Genomic DNA, 15,439 nt, shown 5'->3' on the forward strand with positions numbered 1-15,439 from the left:
CGCGACAGTTATTATCGCACCTTTCCCTTTCCTTTTTTTTTTTTTTTTTTTCATTCACAGTGTTTGACTGTATTCTTTTATTTGACTCTACTCTACCAATTACTCACACATGATGAGTACAACAGCTTTTTTAAATACATTGAAAAAATACGATTTACAACAGGTAAGACTTAATGAATAAACTGTATTAAAAAAAAGAATGTGCAAAATATTCACTTGCCTTTATCTTTGCACTTTTTTTCCCCCTTTCTTATTAGTATTATCCTGAGTAAGTTTATATAAATATTGAAAACGATGGTTTTTATTTTTGGAATATGGTTTACTTATTGTAGAATTGTTTTACATTATTTAGTTTACTATCCAAAGGCGTACCCACACTCGATTATTTATCACAGGTACAGAAAAAAGAAAAAAAAAAAAAAGGAAAAGATAAAGAACCATTTATAAGGTATCATACTGTTCTTATTTATTTATTTATTTATTTATTTATTTTAATCAAGCTGTCCATGCAAGATTATTCAAAGCTTGGTGTACGCTCCATAGATGATAAGAGAAAATTTATGGAACTTGCTCACGAAGTGAAATTACAACAGCAACAACGCCAGCAGCGTCAGAAAAAGGAACAACAGTTACAACATCAAGTACGGAAACAGCGTTCACCAATATCCCTAACTGAACAACAAAAGAAACGAGCTCCCAGCAAGTTACCTAGCCCTGATCGAAAAGCTAGGCGGTTGACACTTGGAGCACCAGCTACACAACAGGTACAACATCATCAGCAACGACAAGTTTTGACAACTCCCATACCAAGAACTGCCATCAATCGACAAGATACTTCACCTAGTATCAATCGACGACTTTCCTATGCACCTTCAAGACATACACATCAAGTTTCACCGTTACGTAACAACTTTCAGCAAACTTTACCAAGAAACACCATCAACCGACAGGACACTTCACCTAATCTCAATCGACAACTTTCCTATGCGTCTTCAAAACATACACAACAAGTTTCACCAGTACGCAACAACCTTCAAACAATACGTAACAACTTCCATCAAAATTTATCAAGCGACTTGCAACAACGAATACGTGTATGTGTTCGTAAACGACCACTCAGTAAGAAAGAATTATCCAATGGTGAAAGTGATATATCTCAACTTGTTGGTGCTCATACTATCCAATTGAATGCTCCAAAGTATGTATAAAATATAAAGAAATAATAGATCTAAACAAGATTATATTCATCGATTCTTTTCCCTTTTTATACATACATGATAGAACGCGTGTGGATCTTACTCGATATACTGAACAACATTCTTTCACATTTGATGAAGCATTTGACTCGGATTCATCCAATCTTGAGGTAAGATTTTTTTTTTAAAAAAAAAAAAAAGAAATGCAATGACATGTTGTTTTGGTTCTCATTTTCCCCAAATTTAGATATATCATCGGACAGCAAAACCTTTGGTACACTATGTATTTGGTGGTGGCAAAGCAACTTGTTTTGCATTGTGAGTAGAAAAAAAAAAAAAAGAATTGACATCCAGATAATAGGTTACTAACATTACTGTGTGATAGTGGACAAACTGGCTCGGGAAAAACTTATACCATGTTGGACCCTGAACATGGTCTTTATATTATGGCTGCCAAAGATATTTTCGAAATGCTGGAAGATCCTGAATATCAACACCTTTCAGCCTCTGTTGGATTCTATGAAATATATCAAGGTAAACTCTACGACTTGTTAAATCAACGCAAACAACTTATTCCTCGAGACGATGGTAACAGTAATGTGGTGATTGCTGGTTTACGTGAACATCCTATTTGCGACCTAGATCGATTATTACAAATCTTTGATTTTGGAAATCGATCAAGAACAACGGGAAAAACTGGTGCCAACGACAATTCATCACGGTCTCATGCGGTATTGCAAGTTTTATTGAAGGACACATTAGCTGATAGTATCCATGGCAAACTTAGTTTTATCGATTTGGCAGGAAGTGAACGTGGGGTGGACCGAGGTGATGCCAATACAAAGACAAGGTAGATATAGTCAAAAGCAAAAAAAAAAAAAAAAAAAAAATTGAAAAACTTTCAACCATTATTATTTTATTTATTTATTTATTTCTTGTTGATCGATTAGGTTGGAAGGTGCAGAAATCAACAAAAGTCTTCTAGCTTTGAAAGAATGTATTCGTGCTCTTGATCAAGATAAAAAACATACACCATTCAGAGGAAGTAAGCTTACCCAGGTAATAATTTATATAGTTGAAAAAAAAATATCATCTCTATTGAAATTCATATTTTATTTCCCATTTTGCTTTAGGTTTTACGGGACTCTTTTGTCGGTGATTCTCGAACATGTATGATAGCAACTATTTCACCAAACCATTCCAATAGTGAACATACACTCAATACTTTACGATATGCTGATCGTGTGAAAGAATTGAAAGGCGAATCAGATCCAAGATTACAAGCGGAATCATCACCACAACAAGATACACAGCAGGATGAACATATAGATGACTCATATCAAAGACAAAATAGCAGTAGTCAACGGGACGATGCTCAAAGCGTGGCAACATACGATGCTCTTTGGGATGAAGATGTGACGGAAAATCTAATGGATGTCGATTTTCCCTTGGATACAACCAGCAACGGAGCAATGGGAACACCTCGAACACAACGAACTTGGATTGGATCAACAACACCACATCGACAGGAAAACTATCTTCGAAGGTTATCATCACCACCTGAGGAATTTTTCAAACAACCACCCGGAGATGGTCCTTTCAAATCAGAAAATTCCAATACTTCTCCTTCACCAGGCAGTCCGCAACAACTTTATCGTTACTCAAATGATCATATCAAATCAGCTCCTCCATCATCACCCTCTGCTACACGTAAAACCTCTACCGTAGCATCTATACCTGGACCTTCTGGTACATCTAACGAGGAATATTACGATGCCAGCGAATCACCACAAAATAAAACAACAATACCACCACCATCATCATCATCATCATCATTATTCACTCCTCCATCAATTACACCTGCTACTGCGGATTCTAATGGCAATGATCAAGTATCTGTGGAACATATACGTGATTTTGTCCGATTACATCGAGCTCAAATCAAAGAATTGGAAGATTGCATCAAACAAGAAAAGAGGATGATTGCCAGATTGACATTGACAGTATCCAGCTACCATGATTTCAATGAAGAAGATGACCGTTTGAATGCTATCAAGGTGATGACTGACAATGGTAAGAAAGTGACCACTGAATACGAAAATTATTTGAATGATTTGGATGATATCTTGGAACGTAAAGTAGCATGTGTAGACGCATTGAAAGATAGGGTCAAAGCTGAATTAGGGGATGAAGAATTAGATGATGATTGAAAATATTAGATATTTATTTAGTTAAGATAAGATTATATCAATTGTTATATACTTTTTTTTTTTAATAATAAACCTCTCCTTCTTTTGAAATATCTTTGTTAAAGGATTTGTGTGAAAAATGAGTATTGTTCGAAAGATGCATATTAGTAGACAAGGTTTTGAATCCCGCCCTCAACAGTAGCACCAGTGAGATAAATTTGTCATTCGTGCGAAAAAAAAAAAAGAGTATCAAAAAGGTTTATCTTTCTTTCCGTTCCCTATCTTTTTTCCCTTTTTCTTTTATTTTTTATTTTTTTTTTCCTTAAATCGACCCTATCCATGACAAAGCTTCACCTTGCTCTTTTAGTTTGTGATACACCAAAGCCTCAAGTACTTGAAAAGCATGGAGATTATCCTCATATGTTTTCGCAAGCATTCGCCAAAGCTGTATCCAAGCAACAACAACAAGATCAAGTGAGTTGGGAATATTTCGATGTTGTTCACAAGCAAGAATACCCTACTGACACTAGTCGGTTTGATGCCATTGTGCTTACAGGTTCGGCAGCTACAGCATATCAAGATGAACCATGGATTCTCAAACTTATCTCATTTATTCAAGAACAAATGCAACAACCCAATAAGAAAAAACTCGTAGGGATCTGTTTTGGTCATCAAATCATTGCTCTTGCTGCTGGTGGCAAGTGTGGCAAAAATCCAAAGGGTTGGGAGGTAAAGTACATATTTTAAAAACAAGTGGTTGACAATGTAGAATCAATTGACATTTATATATCCTTCTCGTTTAATTTTTTTTTTTTTGACTCCTATGATGATGTTTTAGCTTGGATATTATGAAATCTCTTTGACTCCTTTTGGTAAACAATTTTTCCATACGGATAAACAAGTTTTGGTAAGATATATTAAAAAAAAAAGTGATGATGATGAACGAAAACTTTTTTATCATTTTATATGTTATATAGCGATTGAATCAAGTTCATCAAGATCATGTTACTGAATTACCCATTGGATTCCAATGTTTGGCAACAACTAGTCCTCATACACCTATTCATTCCATGGTCTCCAATGATGGACAATGTATCACTATACAAGGTCATCCGGAATTCAATAGGGATACTGTACGAATTTTACTGAATTTACGAGCGGATGCTGGTGTCATATCTCGGGATTTCGCAGATCTGGAACTAGGCAAATTGGATCAAGCTGGCCCTGATATGGAAGATACTTGGTTAGTCCAACAATTCATAGACTTTATTCAAGGGAAACTCTCAGTGCAAATAGATTAGTTATATAATAAATGTTTTGTCTGGGATTAAAAATACTTACCTTTTTTCTTTTTCTCGTTTCTTTGTCGTTTCTCTTTTTTTTTTTTTTTTTTGAACTTTTTGCACCCAACTTTTCCAATGGCCAACAAGGAGGACGTGTTTTTGTCTTTTATTGGTTATGATTTTGACAATGACGAACGATTCAACGTAATATCTATTTTTAACAGAAATCATTTATTTTTGTACTCACTTTTATATTTTGTCTAGGCTGGTGTTTCGTCCATTATGAAGAAACAAGAAGGCAACAAAGAAGAGATGCTTGAAAAAGCGAAATGGTTTTATTATACAAAGTAACTCACTGTAACTTTTTTTTTATCTTTGGGTGTTATTTTATAACAGAAACTTATCTTTTTTTTTTTGGTCAGGTTTGTTGAAGCATTCGACTTTAACGAGTATCAAGATTGGAAAGCAAAGAACCAGCAAGACACACATGAGGAATTAACAACAACAACAACAACAACAACAACAACAACAACATTGGAAGCATCTACAACAGAACAAACTACCAAAGGCGGAGAAAAAGTGACAATACCACCGAAATTCTCTTTCCAGCAAATCGTTGAAATGATTGAAACTGGACAGGAGATACCAGGTACACATTTGAATAGAATACAAATGAAAAATTGGAGGATACAACATTGATTTTTTTTTTTATGTGTTGATGGATGATAGGTATTCGACAGATTCCAAATAAATTGAATGAAGGTGAGCCAAGTCAACCGAAATTGAAAGCACGGCCAAAACCATGGGAACAGCAACAACACTTAGAATAGTTTTATATATATATTTACATCTATTAGACATATGCACACATCTATATTTATATATACATTACATACCGCGCCTTCATCAATAAAAATCTCCGTATCCTTATTTTAGCTATGGATGCACAAGTGGCATCAAGAAAATATTTTCAAATCCATATATATATTTTATATTGGTGTCGCTTGGTCTATTAGGAGTAGGGATGAGAGGTATAAATTAAAAAAAAAAAAAGAGAGAGAGAGAGAGAGAGAATATGTGTGAAGAAGAAAACGAGAAGGGATACAAAGGAGTTATGTCTTCATTTGCAAAGAAGATATTCATATGATGATGACTTTTGATGATATTTTATGATGACGATCATCCTTGCCCAAACATTGGGAATGAAAAAAAAAAAACGCTTTGGCCGTAAAAGACAAGGAAGGATATTGGTGATGTTATCATCCTTGTTTGATGTAACTAGAGAACGAGAGAGAGAGAGAGGGGGGTAGAAAATGATAAAAAAAAAGATGGCGTAAAAATGTGAACAAATGATGATGCAAAGGATGAACATGATTTTATTTATTTATACACTCTCATCGGGATTGGCGTGTCAAAAGTAAATTGTTTGTATTTAGAAACAGTTGTATTTTAAAAAAACAGTTCTATAGGATGATCCAAATGCAGGGTAAAAGAAAAAAAAGAAAAAAACGACGCCCACCAATCAATATTTGAGGATGATATGATAAATTCACCAAAAATGAAGAAATAAAGGGGGTAAAAAAAAAAAAAAGTGATTTGTTTATTTTAAAGGAGAAAAGTGAATAATCATTTCCTGGTATGGAGATATTATCCTTAATATGGTAATACATTGAATCATCCAGCAGCTAATCTTTGCATTCCCCTATTTTTTTTTTTATTTTTTTTTTTATCCCTTAGAAACCGTATTAGTAGATGGAGGATAATCGGCAAACATAAATCCAAAGAATATAAAAGACTCTTTTGGTTTTTTTTTTATTTTATTTGATCTTTTCATCCTTTTTTTTTATTATTATTTATTAATATTGTAATAGTAATTCATTATGACTCAAATGAATCCTATGTCCATCAAACATCTTTTATGCTCATCCAATGATCTAGATGGTGAAATTAAATTTAATCATTATATACCTAGTCCTGTAATATCATATCATAGTAATAGTAGTAGTGATGATGATGATGATGATGGTGAATCATATGATACGGAGGACATTCAAGTAAAATCACCTCAGCAACCTATTTTTTACAATCATCATCGAAGAGCCTATAGTGACAATAACATCCACAGTACTAGTAGATTATATGAACTACATTGTCGTGCTATATTACCTTATCGACGGCGTCGTAGTCATTCGTCAGGGGAAATGAATAGTCAAATCAGAGTCCCTTGGACACCAGCCGAAGATATGTTATTACAGCAAGGATATGAACAAGGTCTCTCTTGGGCTATGATTGCAGCCACTTATCTTCCACATCGATCTCGTGGTTGTTGTTGGGGTCGATTTAAAACTTTAAAGAACAAAAAATTTTTAACTGTTCGTCGTCAGATACGTGCAAAATCTAAACCTTGGAAAACGTTAAATCCGATGGATATGAAGCGTACTTTATAATTTTTATTTTTTATTAGTCAAACTTTTTTTTATGTTTTATGTTATGTTTATGTTATCTATGCTTCTTTATATGATTCTTTTATGACAGTTGTACTTTTATCATAATTTTGAATGAGCGCTTCCTTTTTTTTTTTTTTTGAGGGGGGAAAAACGACAGTCCAATAAAATTTTAGTTTTTTTTTCTTTTTTTTTTTTTTTTTTTGGTTTTTTTGTTGTCCATCCATGGTGAAAGCAGTTAAAGGGGTTCTTATAGAGTGTGACACTACTGTTAAGCAGATCGTATTGAATCTCAATAAACGCAACAACTTTGTGATTGAAGATCTTGACGATACTCACCTTTTTATTGAAGCTTCTTGGGTTGATCAATTGAAACAACAACTAGATCAAATCTTGGACGAAAACGCCTATACTATTACCAACGAAGAAAACAAAAAGAACAACAACAAGGATTAATTCTTATCTTTTTAATTATTTATCTTATTTTATTTATTTTGTATACCTCCTTCCACTTTTTTCATTTTTATTTTATTTTATTTTTATTCTATCTCAACAATTATTATCAACTATGCCTACATTCAAAAAACATCCTTGTCCTATCTGTGGAACTGTCAAGTATAAGAAAGCTGCTGAAGGTTACTACGTGTGTAAATATGGTCATCAAATGGTGGTAAGTTTATGATTTGTAGAATATTATATTATTGTATTCACTTTTTTTTTTTTTTTTTTTTAATAGGGATATCAAGAAGAAGCGGGTGATGACGATGCTATTATTGGTGTACAAATGTCGGCTAGAAAGAAGGCAGTAACAACTGAACAAAAAGAATCTCGTACGGTTATAATATTATATTCTATTTCATTGAAACTGATTATTTTATTTTATTTTATTTTTTTTACAGGTTTATACGGTGCCGAATTACAAGATGCTGTGAAACGAATTCATCAATACGTACTTCAAGTCATGTCCCGTGCATTTGTGGAACAACTTTCATTCCCTGCTGAATTTGAAGTAAGTACGATATATATTCAACTGGAATTTATTTTAAATCATTTATACATGATAAATAGTATGTAGCTCGCGAACTCTGGCTTTTGTATGTTAACGACAGCAAGGTTACCTTAGTAGACGCCTATGTTAAAAATGGTCCTACAGAACAACGACCTATGAATGACAATCCTGATACACTTTTGGAAGCATCCGATACTGATGATGATGATGATGATAACGATACCAATAACAACGATAATGATGACAATGGACATTCTACCCAATACAATAAGACGAAAGAAACAAAATCAGTACAATGGCCTCCTCTTTTCTTTCGGCACGCATTGGTGTTTTGTTATATCACATGTGTTTACCTTGGTTGGCCTGTCATGTTGAATGATATCCATAGATGGTGTACGACAATGCGACTACCATATCTTCATATACTCAAGGAGTTCCCAGAAGCATCACTTCGCTTAGTAGATTTACGATATCTGACATCTATGTTACAATTCCCTCGACTTGAAGATTTGGAAAGAGATACTGTTAAGTTTACATCAGCATTCGTTCATAGATGTGGCCTTGAACTTCCAAAATTCAATACATCCTTATTGATTCATCGATTCTGTACTCAATTGTATTTACCAGGTAAATAACAAATAGAAAATAGATGGTCATTTTTCTCACTATTTTTTTTTTTTTTATAGTGGAATTCTATTTTTGTGCTCAAACTATGTATGAAAGATACCCTTATCAACATTGGAGTCAAACAAAGGATGATGGACATGTCAATGAAGGTTATCAAGTGATGGTGGTCATTCTGATGTTAATCAAAGCTGCTTATGGTTTAGATGATCAAAATAGGTACATAGTCTCTCTCTCCCTCTTTTTTTTTTTTTTTTTTTTTTTTTTTTTTTTTAGTGATGAAAGAAGACACTTAATTTTTTTATATATGTATATATTTGAATTAGGGATTGTGAATATGATAATTCTGATTTAGCACCACCGTTACCGAAAGGAATTTGGATGGAACATATTCGTGCAAATGCTGAACGTTGGGAAGACATTTACCGACATAAACTGATTGATTCTCCTGATGTTGATTTGGATATTCTTGTGAATTATTTGAAACACTCTGTGACAGGGGAAAGACATGAACAAAAAGAAAAAAGTAAGTAGAATGAATGATATTATATTTGTTTAATAACTTTTAATTTTTTTTTTTTTTATGATAGAATCTATTGTTCGTCGTCATATTTTAAAAATGCAAGAAGATTTGAATTTGACACATCGATTGGAAACATATGATGATTTTTTGGCCGATATTCCTCGATTATCTTCAACAATGGATCATAGTCAACATAAAAAAGTGATTGGTAACGATTATATATTACATCCAAAACGATACAAGGCAGAAGGCAAATTCTTATATAGTGAGGAATATGAACTTGTATTACGCTTGGCTTCTCGTATGATAGGTTGCGATGAACGGGATTTACATGGTAGATTAATTTTTTATGAATCTAGATTATATGATATGTCTTCTTGAAATAAAAAAAAAAAAAACGTTCTTTTTGTGATCTTCTTGATCAAATCCAGTAAACGCGTTGACGAGGATTTACTTTTTTAGAGAGGGGCTAAAAATATATGCTGACAAAAGAAAATCCATAGCCAATGGGCGCTCACTCCCACTCGGCTCATAGGCATTTTCCTAAAGTGACACCATTTTCTTTTTTTTAAAAAAAAAAGTTGGCGCGGTCCTTTTTTTATTTCTTTTTTTTCTTTTTTTTTCTTTTCTTTTAACTATTATTCCCACATAATTTTATTGCATAAAACATGGCTACCAAATCATTCTTTGATTTTACTGTGAAAAACATTAAAAACCAAGATTGGAATCTTAATGATCTTAAGGGCAAGGTATAAAAATATATAAAAGAAAAGTAATCAAAAAAAAAAAAGATTGGATTTGTCATGAATTCATAACTCTGTGTTTTTAGGTTGTTCTTGTCGTCAATGTGGCTTCCAAGTGCGGCTTCACTAAACAATATGCTGGTTTGGAAGAACTATATCAAAAGTATAAAGATCAAGGATTTGTTATCGTTGGTGCTCCATGTAACCAATTCGCTGGTCAAGGTAAAAATATAATAAGATGACGCTTTTTGAATGGTTTTCATTGACTTCCCCTTCTATATATATGTTAGAACCCGGATCCGAAGAAGATATTCAAAACTTTTGTACTTTGAACTGGAATGTCACTTTCCCTTTGACTGCCAAACTGTAAGTTTTTATTTAAATATATATATATCTTTTGTGTGTGTATGAAAGATGACTTTTTTTAACTATCTTATTTATATAGTGATGTCAATGGTGATAATGAAGCTCCTGTATTCAAGTACTTGAAAGAAAGTCAACCTGGTATCCTTGGGTAAATGACTTTGATGAAAAACAATGTATATTGCTGAATTAATAATTTTTTTTTTTTTCGTTTTGAATAGTTTGAAGCGTGTCAAATGGAACTTCGAAGTAAGTTCTCAAAAAAAAAAAAAATAGATATAGGAGATCATTCATCTTTTTTTTTTATTTTTATTTTTTATGATTTAGAAATTCTTGGTGGATCGTGAAGGTAAGGTCGTGAAACGTTATGCTTCTACCACTGAACCCAAATCTATTGGTCCCGAAATTGAAAAACTCTTGGCCTCTCAATGATTTATTTTAGCACGGTTCATTATCAATTTTTTTTTTTTTTTTTGAAATAATAAAAATGAAACTTATTTTTGAAGTCAACGATCATTGGTAAACTAACGTTTATGCAGCTATTGAGAGTTCTGTGCGGAATATTAATGGGAGCTTGTTCATTTCGAAAAAAGAGATTTTATTTATAAAAGATAGCAGAATAACAACAAAAAAAAAGTAGTACAGAGCGAAGGAAATGTGATGGGAGTGTAGTAAAAGAAATATGTATATATAAAAAAATAAACACACAAAAGAAAAAAAAGAAAATAATAATAATAATAATAATAAAAATAAAAAAGGGTTGTATACTATGGGTAACAACAATATATAAAAAAAAGAAGAGATATAATAGACTGAATGGAGGGATGAAATAAACAAAAGAGAGAAAGAGAAAGAAATCAACCTAAGCATATGGGTTAGCAGCCAAGACACGGATCAATGGAGGAGTTCGAACCATTTCAATAGTCAAGATGACCCTAATCTTATCCAAAGCCTGAATAGTTTGTGATGATTGTTCTGCACTGAAGGAAGTACTATTGGATAGTCGAGCTTGAATGATGGATTGACGTTTGGATGATTTGGAGGGTTCTGGTTCCACAAGTGAAGGAGATACGGACAGTTTGTTCACCACGGCTGAATCACTAGCATCATCCCATTCTTCATCCAACAAATCTTCATATTCGTCATCTGATAAACTCCAGCGATGCTGCTTACCAGTAGATGTATCCACTCCCTTTTTCCAAAACATAGTGAGTGCACGACGAGAGCTATCCATTTCAGATCGCCAGACGGGAAGATTTGCTAAATGAATTCGTCTTTCCATATTGAGTTCAGGTATCATCACATCAAAGTAATCATCAAACACAGCAATCACTTGAGCTTCACGGTAGACAATCTTGATATTATTAGTTTCATCGGTGGTTGCACGTTCGTTAAGATAAAGAGACATGAACAATAATCCACTTTGTTCACGAGCAATGATGGCAGCTTCCTTCTTGACATTACAATGTTGACCTAGTTTTTGTACAGTATCTCTATCCAAGTAAAAGTGACGATCTATCAAATAAAAAAAAAAAAAGAAGGTTAAATCATGATTTCTCTTTTTTTTTTTTTTTTTTTTTTCTTCTTCTTCATTTATACCATTGGCTAAAGCGGATTCTAATTGACGATGAACAATGATATCAGCAAAACGTCGACTTGGTGCAGTGAAATGAGTAAATAAGGGCATATTCAAAGAATAATGAGAAAACTTGAGAATATCCAACACACCAGTACAAAAGTATTTGGGAGGCTGCATTGTTTTGAGAACCAATACTGATACAATTTTACGAACCTTGTCATCTTCAATGGCTTTGATGGATTTTTCCAGGGAATGAGCGCTTGAGGTATCCAGTTGTACTCCCAAATAACGAGAAGCATATTGACCTAATTCCACCATCTTACGTTCCAAAGGTTTGGCTTGTCGTCGTAAAAGAGCTAGTTCAGGGAGATGACTTGAGATCTTTTGCGCTACGCTTTGATTGGCCAACAATAAGAATTCCTTGACAGTGATACTTGCACGGGGTTTTTGAGCAATATAAACACCAGAGGGTATGCTATGATCATTATCCACAGGGTGATCGAATGTAAATCCAAGTTCTTCGCGTTGTTGAGACATACTACCACCTGTTGTAAATCGCGTTGTATGAAGTTGAGAGGCAATCTTATAAAGCATACGAATATCCGATTCAATTCCAGAGACAAGAGTTTGATCCATTGATGTCTGTTCAAGTCCTTTACCATCCAAAACTCTTTGAGCATCATCATAAGTCAACTTGATACATGATCTATTTCATTATTAAAAAAAAGGAATATTAATTCATATAATATATATATATATATATAGTAATTTTGGATGACTTACTTGACAACAGATTTTCCAAACCAAGTATCCAATACTTTGCCATCAGAATCAAGTTTCCATACCACAGAAAAGGCAAATCTTGTTTGATTGGGAATCAAATTAGTTACTTGTTGGGTCAAAGAGATAGGTAACATAGGGACAGACTTGTGAATCAAATCAACACGGACACCACGAGCACGAGCTTCCTTATCCAGAGGAGAATTGGCCTTTATAAAGTATGTCACATCACTAATATGGACACCCACTTCATAAATATCATCTCCAAGTTTTTTGATAGATAAAGCATCATCAAGAACTAATGTAAACAAATAAAAAAAAGTATTGATATTAATATTAATAGTATTTTTTTTTTTTTTTTTTTTTTTTTAGTTGTTACCATCAGAACCAGAAGGATCAATTGTAAATACACGAATATCAGTGAAATCTCTTCGATGATCATCAGGTATAGGAGTAAAGTCATATGGCATAGAAGGTAAACACTTGTTGACTTGTTCTGAGAAATCAGTATGGGTCACATTGTTATCTGCTAAAATGGCCATGGTTTGTACATCCAACTTAAATATATGACCAAGTTCACGTTCCAAAGTACCAAATGGATGAAGAGAAGTAATAGGCCAACGTTTGATTGAGCTCTACAAATATGATAAGAAGAAAAAAAAAGAAATCAATCACTAATTATAATATAAAATTTTATCTACTTACAACAAATAATCGTTCAGCATATGATTCACTATCCTCAACAAAATCAGTAGGTGCTTGTTCAATAGGGATGGCAATCAAAGGAACACGTTTATCAACAGCTTTGAACCAAACAATACGAGGTGCTTCAGATAATTTGTTATTGTTGCCATTTTCTTGTTGTTGTTGTGTTTCTTCTTGGGCACGTTTGTTATTGGGACGACGCAAAGTAAGAGTACCAGAGAAAACTTGATTTTGAGCACGTTCTAGAATGGCTACAACCACACCACAATATTTAGGCTTCACCACATCAATATCTTCATCACCACCAAATATGATTTCATTTTCATCTTCTTCATCAGGTTGACGTGTACGAGCATGACCTCCATTACGGACCACTTTGGCTTCTTCTTTTTCCTTCTTTTCACGTAACACCCTTTCTACATCTACTAAACGCACAGCCACGACATCACCTTCCAAAGCACGATTACGATCCCGAGAGCCACACACGTAGATATCATCATCCAATTCTTCACAGGCCACATAAGCATCACTACGGTTACGCTTGTTCACACGTAAAGTACCACGAACCAATTGACGAGATCGAAACAAGGGAGTCAAAGCAGAGAATGGTAAATGAGCAATAAACAATTGACGACGTTGATGAGGATTGGCGTCATCTCTTGAAAAGTTGACACGAGTAGGAGTAAAAGGGACCAAATTGAATGAGGGTACAGAAAGAGAAGAGCCCGAATGCATTGCCGATGAGTTCAAAGGAGTACTTGAGTTACCAGTAGAATGACGATTGGGAGGAGGAGCACTTGAACGCCAACCACTATTCGTTGCTTCATTTGCATAAAGAGAGGATGAATAAGAGGCAGATCGTCGATGTTGTTTCTTTGCTTCTTCCAAGTTGAGAGGTTTATTGAATTGAATACGTCGACTATTCCTATTTGTATTTTTATTTCCATCTTCCACATTTTCATTCAAGGTTGGTAGTTGTTGTAACGACATACGTTTGGAGCTTGAATTTGAAGGTACTATGAGATTTTCTGAAGAAAGACGACGATGATCTTCACCACCAGAGCTGAAAGGTCTAGAACCCAATTGACGAAGATGACTATTGTTACTATCCACTTGAGATGATGATGACATTCGATTATAAGTTCCCATCAATTTGGCTTCAGCTTCAGCAAGAGCAGCTTCACGTGAGAGTTCATCTTCTTCATCTTGAATATGTTGTTTGGGAGGAGCCATCACGGAAGATAAACGACGATTGACACTTTTACGACGATTAGTATCACTAGAAGGCATTGTTTTCAAAGTATTGATCATATCTTGTAAAGAATCCACAGTCATTGAACCACCTTCCTTTTTTCTATCATTTGCCACTTCTTCAGGTAAAGTATGTAAACCAAAACTATTATTATTGTAACTTTTTCTTGTTCCAATATCCATAGTATTAGCAGCAGTAACAGATGACCTAGACCTAGGTCTACGTTGTTGTTGTTGTTGTTGTTGTTGAATAGGTAAAGAATATCTTTCACTAAGTCCATTGAATGAGCGACGTTTATCACCAGTAGTCATTTGCACCTAATAAATATAAATAGATGAGTCATCTATAAAACATCATCTCTTTTTTTTTTTTTTTTTGAAACTAATGGGGATGAAGAATATCCGTTCTATTTAAAGTAATGGTTTATACCTTTCCAGGAGGATCAAAAAGACCTCTTGTAGTTTCAGGAGCAGTTTGTTGCTGGTCATCCATCATATCAAGTTTCTTGTCAATATAGTTTGAAGAGAATGAATAAAGAAAAAAGAAACAATGAACAGTAAAAGGAACGGAAGGGAAAAAAAAAAAGAAAGAAAAAAGGTGAGAGAGAGAGAGAAAGAAAAAAGGAAAAAAAGAAAAAAAAGGCCAACTGGGAAAGTTTTTTTAGTTTTTTTCTTCGCTTGCTCACTTTTGAGTTTGAAAAACAAAGCCCTTTTGCTGTGTGTAACTCTATTATTGGTACTTGTGTTGAG

At 33.8% G+C, this 15,439-nt stretch overlaps 8 protein-coding genes across 8 annotated transcripts; 7 read left to right on the top strand and 1 right to left on the bottom strand.

The window, feature by feature from the left end:
• The first annotated feature begins 41 nt into the window (after window positions 1-41).
• On the top strand, window positions 42-3,500 carry BX664DRAFT_343957 (P-loop containing nucleoside triphosphate hydrolase protein). Its single transcript, XM_051547389.1, has 9 exons — window positions 42-163; window positions 258-268; window positions 353-395; window positions 501-1,198; window positions 1,282-1,366; window positions 1,444-1,514; window positions 1,582-2,046; window positions 2,147-2,255; window positions 2,330-3,500. The coding sequence occupies exons 1-9, from the start codon at window positions 110-112 to the stop codon at window positions 3,404-3,406; spliced, it is 2,613 nt and encodes an 870-aa protein (XP_051395797.1). The 5' UTR covers window positions 42-109; the 3' UTR covers window positions 3,407-3,500.
• Window positions 3,501-3,648: 148 nt separating this feature from the next.
• On the top strand, window positions 3,649-4,744 carry BX664DRAFT_343959 (class I glutamine amidotransferase-like protein). The gene is made up of 3 exons (XM_051547390.1): window positions 3,649-4,114; window positions 4,224-4,292; window positions 4,363-4,744. The coding sequence occupies exons 1-3, from the start codon at window positions 3,725-3,727 to the stop codon at window positions 4,684-4,686; spliced, it is 783 nt and encodes a 260-aa protein (XP_051395798.1). The 5' UTR covers window positions 3,649-3,724; the 3' UTR covers window positions 4,687-4,744.
• A 27-nt stretch (window positions 4,745-4,771) lies between these two features.
• On the top strand, window positions 4,772-5,721 carry BX664DRAFT_343965 (uncharacterized protein). Its single transcript, XM_051547391.1, has 4 exons — window positions 4,772-4,872; window positions 4,933-5,015; window positions 5,091-5,317; window positions 5,398-5,721. Exons 1-4 carry the CDS (start codon window positions 4,804-4,806, stop codon window positions 5,496-5,498), a joined length of 480 nt encoding a protein of 159 aa, XP_051395799.1. The 5' UTR covers window positions 4,772-4,803; the 3' UTR covers window positions 5,499-5,721.
• A 782-nt stretch (window positions 5,722-6,503) lies between these two features.
• On the top strand, window positions 6,504-7,253 carry BX664DRAFT_343967 (uncharacterized protein). Its single transcript, XM_051547392.1, has one exon. The coding sequence runs from the start codon at window positions 6,549-6,551 to the stop codon at window positions 7,113-7,115; it is 567 nt and encodes a 188-aa protein (XP_051395800.1). The 5' UTR covers window positions 6,504-6,548; the 3' UTR covers window positions 7,116-7,253.
• A 75-nt stretch (window positions 7,254-7,328) lies between these two features.
• Window positions 7,329-9,700, top strand: BX664DRAFT_362731 (uncharacterized protein). Its single transcript, XM_051548332.1, has 7 exons — window positions 7,329-7,782; window positions 7,849-7,942; window positions 8,012-8,121; window positions 8,181-8,748; window positions 8,808-8,964; window positions 9,072-9,271; window positions 9,336-9,700. Exons 1-7 carry the CDS (start codon window positions 7,681-7,683, stop codon window positions 9,647-9,649), a joined length of 1,545 nt encoding a protein of 514 aa, XP_051395801.1. The 5' UTR covers window positions 7,329-7,680; the 3' UTR covers window positions 9,650-9,700.
• BX664DRAFT_235086 (uncharacterized protein) lies at window positions 7,389-7,559 on the top strand (the record flags this gene model as incomplete). Its single annotated transcript, XM_051540170.1, has 1 exon — window positions 7,389-7,559. A coding segment is annotated over one exon (171 nt), but the record flags the coding sequence as incomplete, so codon positions are not given.
• Window positions 9,701-9,882: 182 nt separating the features above from the next.
• Window positions 9,883-10,890, top strand: BX664DRAFT_343970 (thioredoxin-like protein). Its single transcript, XM_051547393.1, has 6 exons — window positions 9,883-10,017; window positions 10,098-10,233; window positions 10,302-10,377; window positions 10,457-10,525; window positions 10,596-10,623; window positions 10,702-10,890. Exons 1-6 carry the CDS (start codon window positions 9,937-9,939, stop codon window positions 10,804-10,806), a joined length of 495 nt encoding a protein of 164 aa, XP_051395803.1. The 5' UTR covers window positions 9,883-9,936; the 3' UTR covers window positions 10,807-10,890.
• Window positions 10,891-10,898: 8 nt separating this feature from the next.
• On the bottom strand, window positions 10,899-15,287 carry BX664DRAFT_362733 (uncharacterized protein). Its single transcript, XM_051548333.1, has 6 exons — window positions 15,120-15,287; window positions 13,439-15,007; window positions 13,113-13,368; window positions 12,737-13,031; window positions 11,974-12,659; window positions 10,899-11,889 (listed from the first exon to the last, which is right to left on the bottom strand). Exons 1-6 carry the CDS (start codon window positions 15,183-15,185, stop codon window positions 11,237-11,239), a joined length of 3,525 nt encoding a protein of 1,174 aa, XP_051395804.1. The 5' UTR covers window positions 15,186-15,287; the 3' UTR covers window positions 10,899-11,236.
• Between the last annotated feature and the right edge of the window lie 152 nt (window positions 15,288-15,439).

This window comes from Halteromyces radiatus (genome assembly GCF_025201355.1).
Source record: "Halteromyces radiatus strain CBS 162.75 chromosome Unknown BX664scaffold_12, whole genome shotgun sequence".
Lineage (NCBI taxonomy): Eukaryota > Fungi > Mucoromycota > Mucoromycetes > Mucorales > Cunninghamellaceae > Halteromyces > Halteromyces radiatus.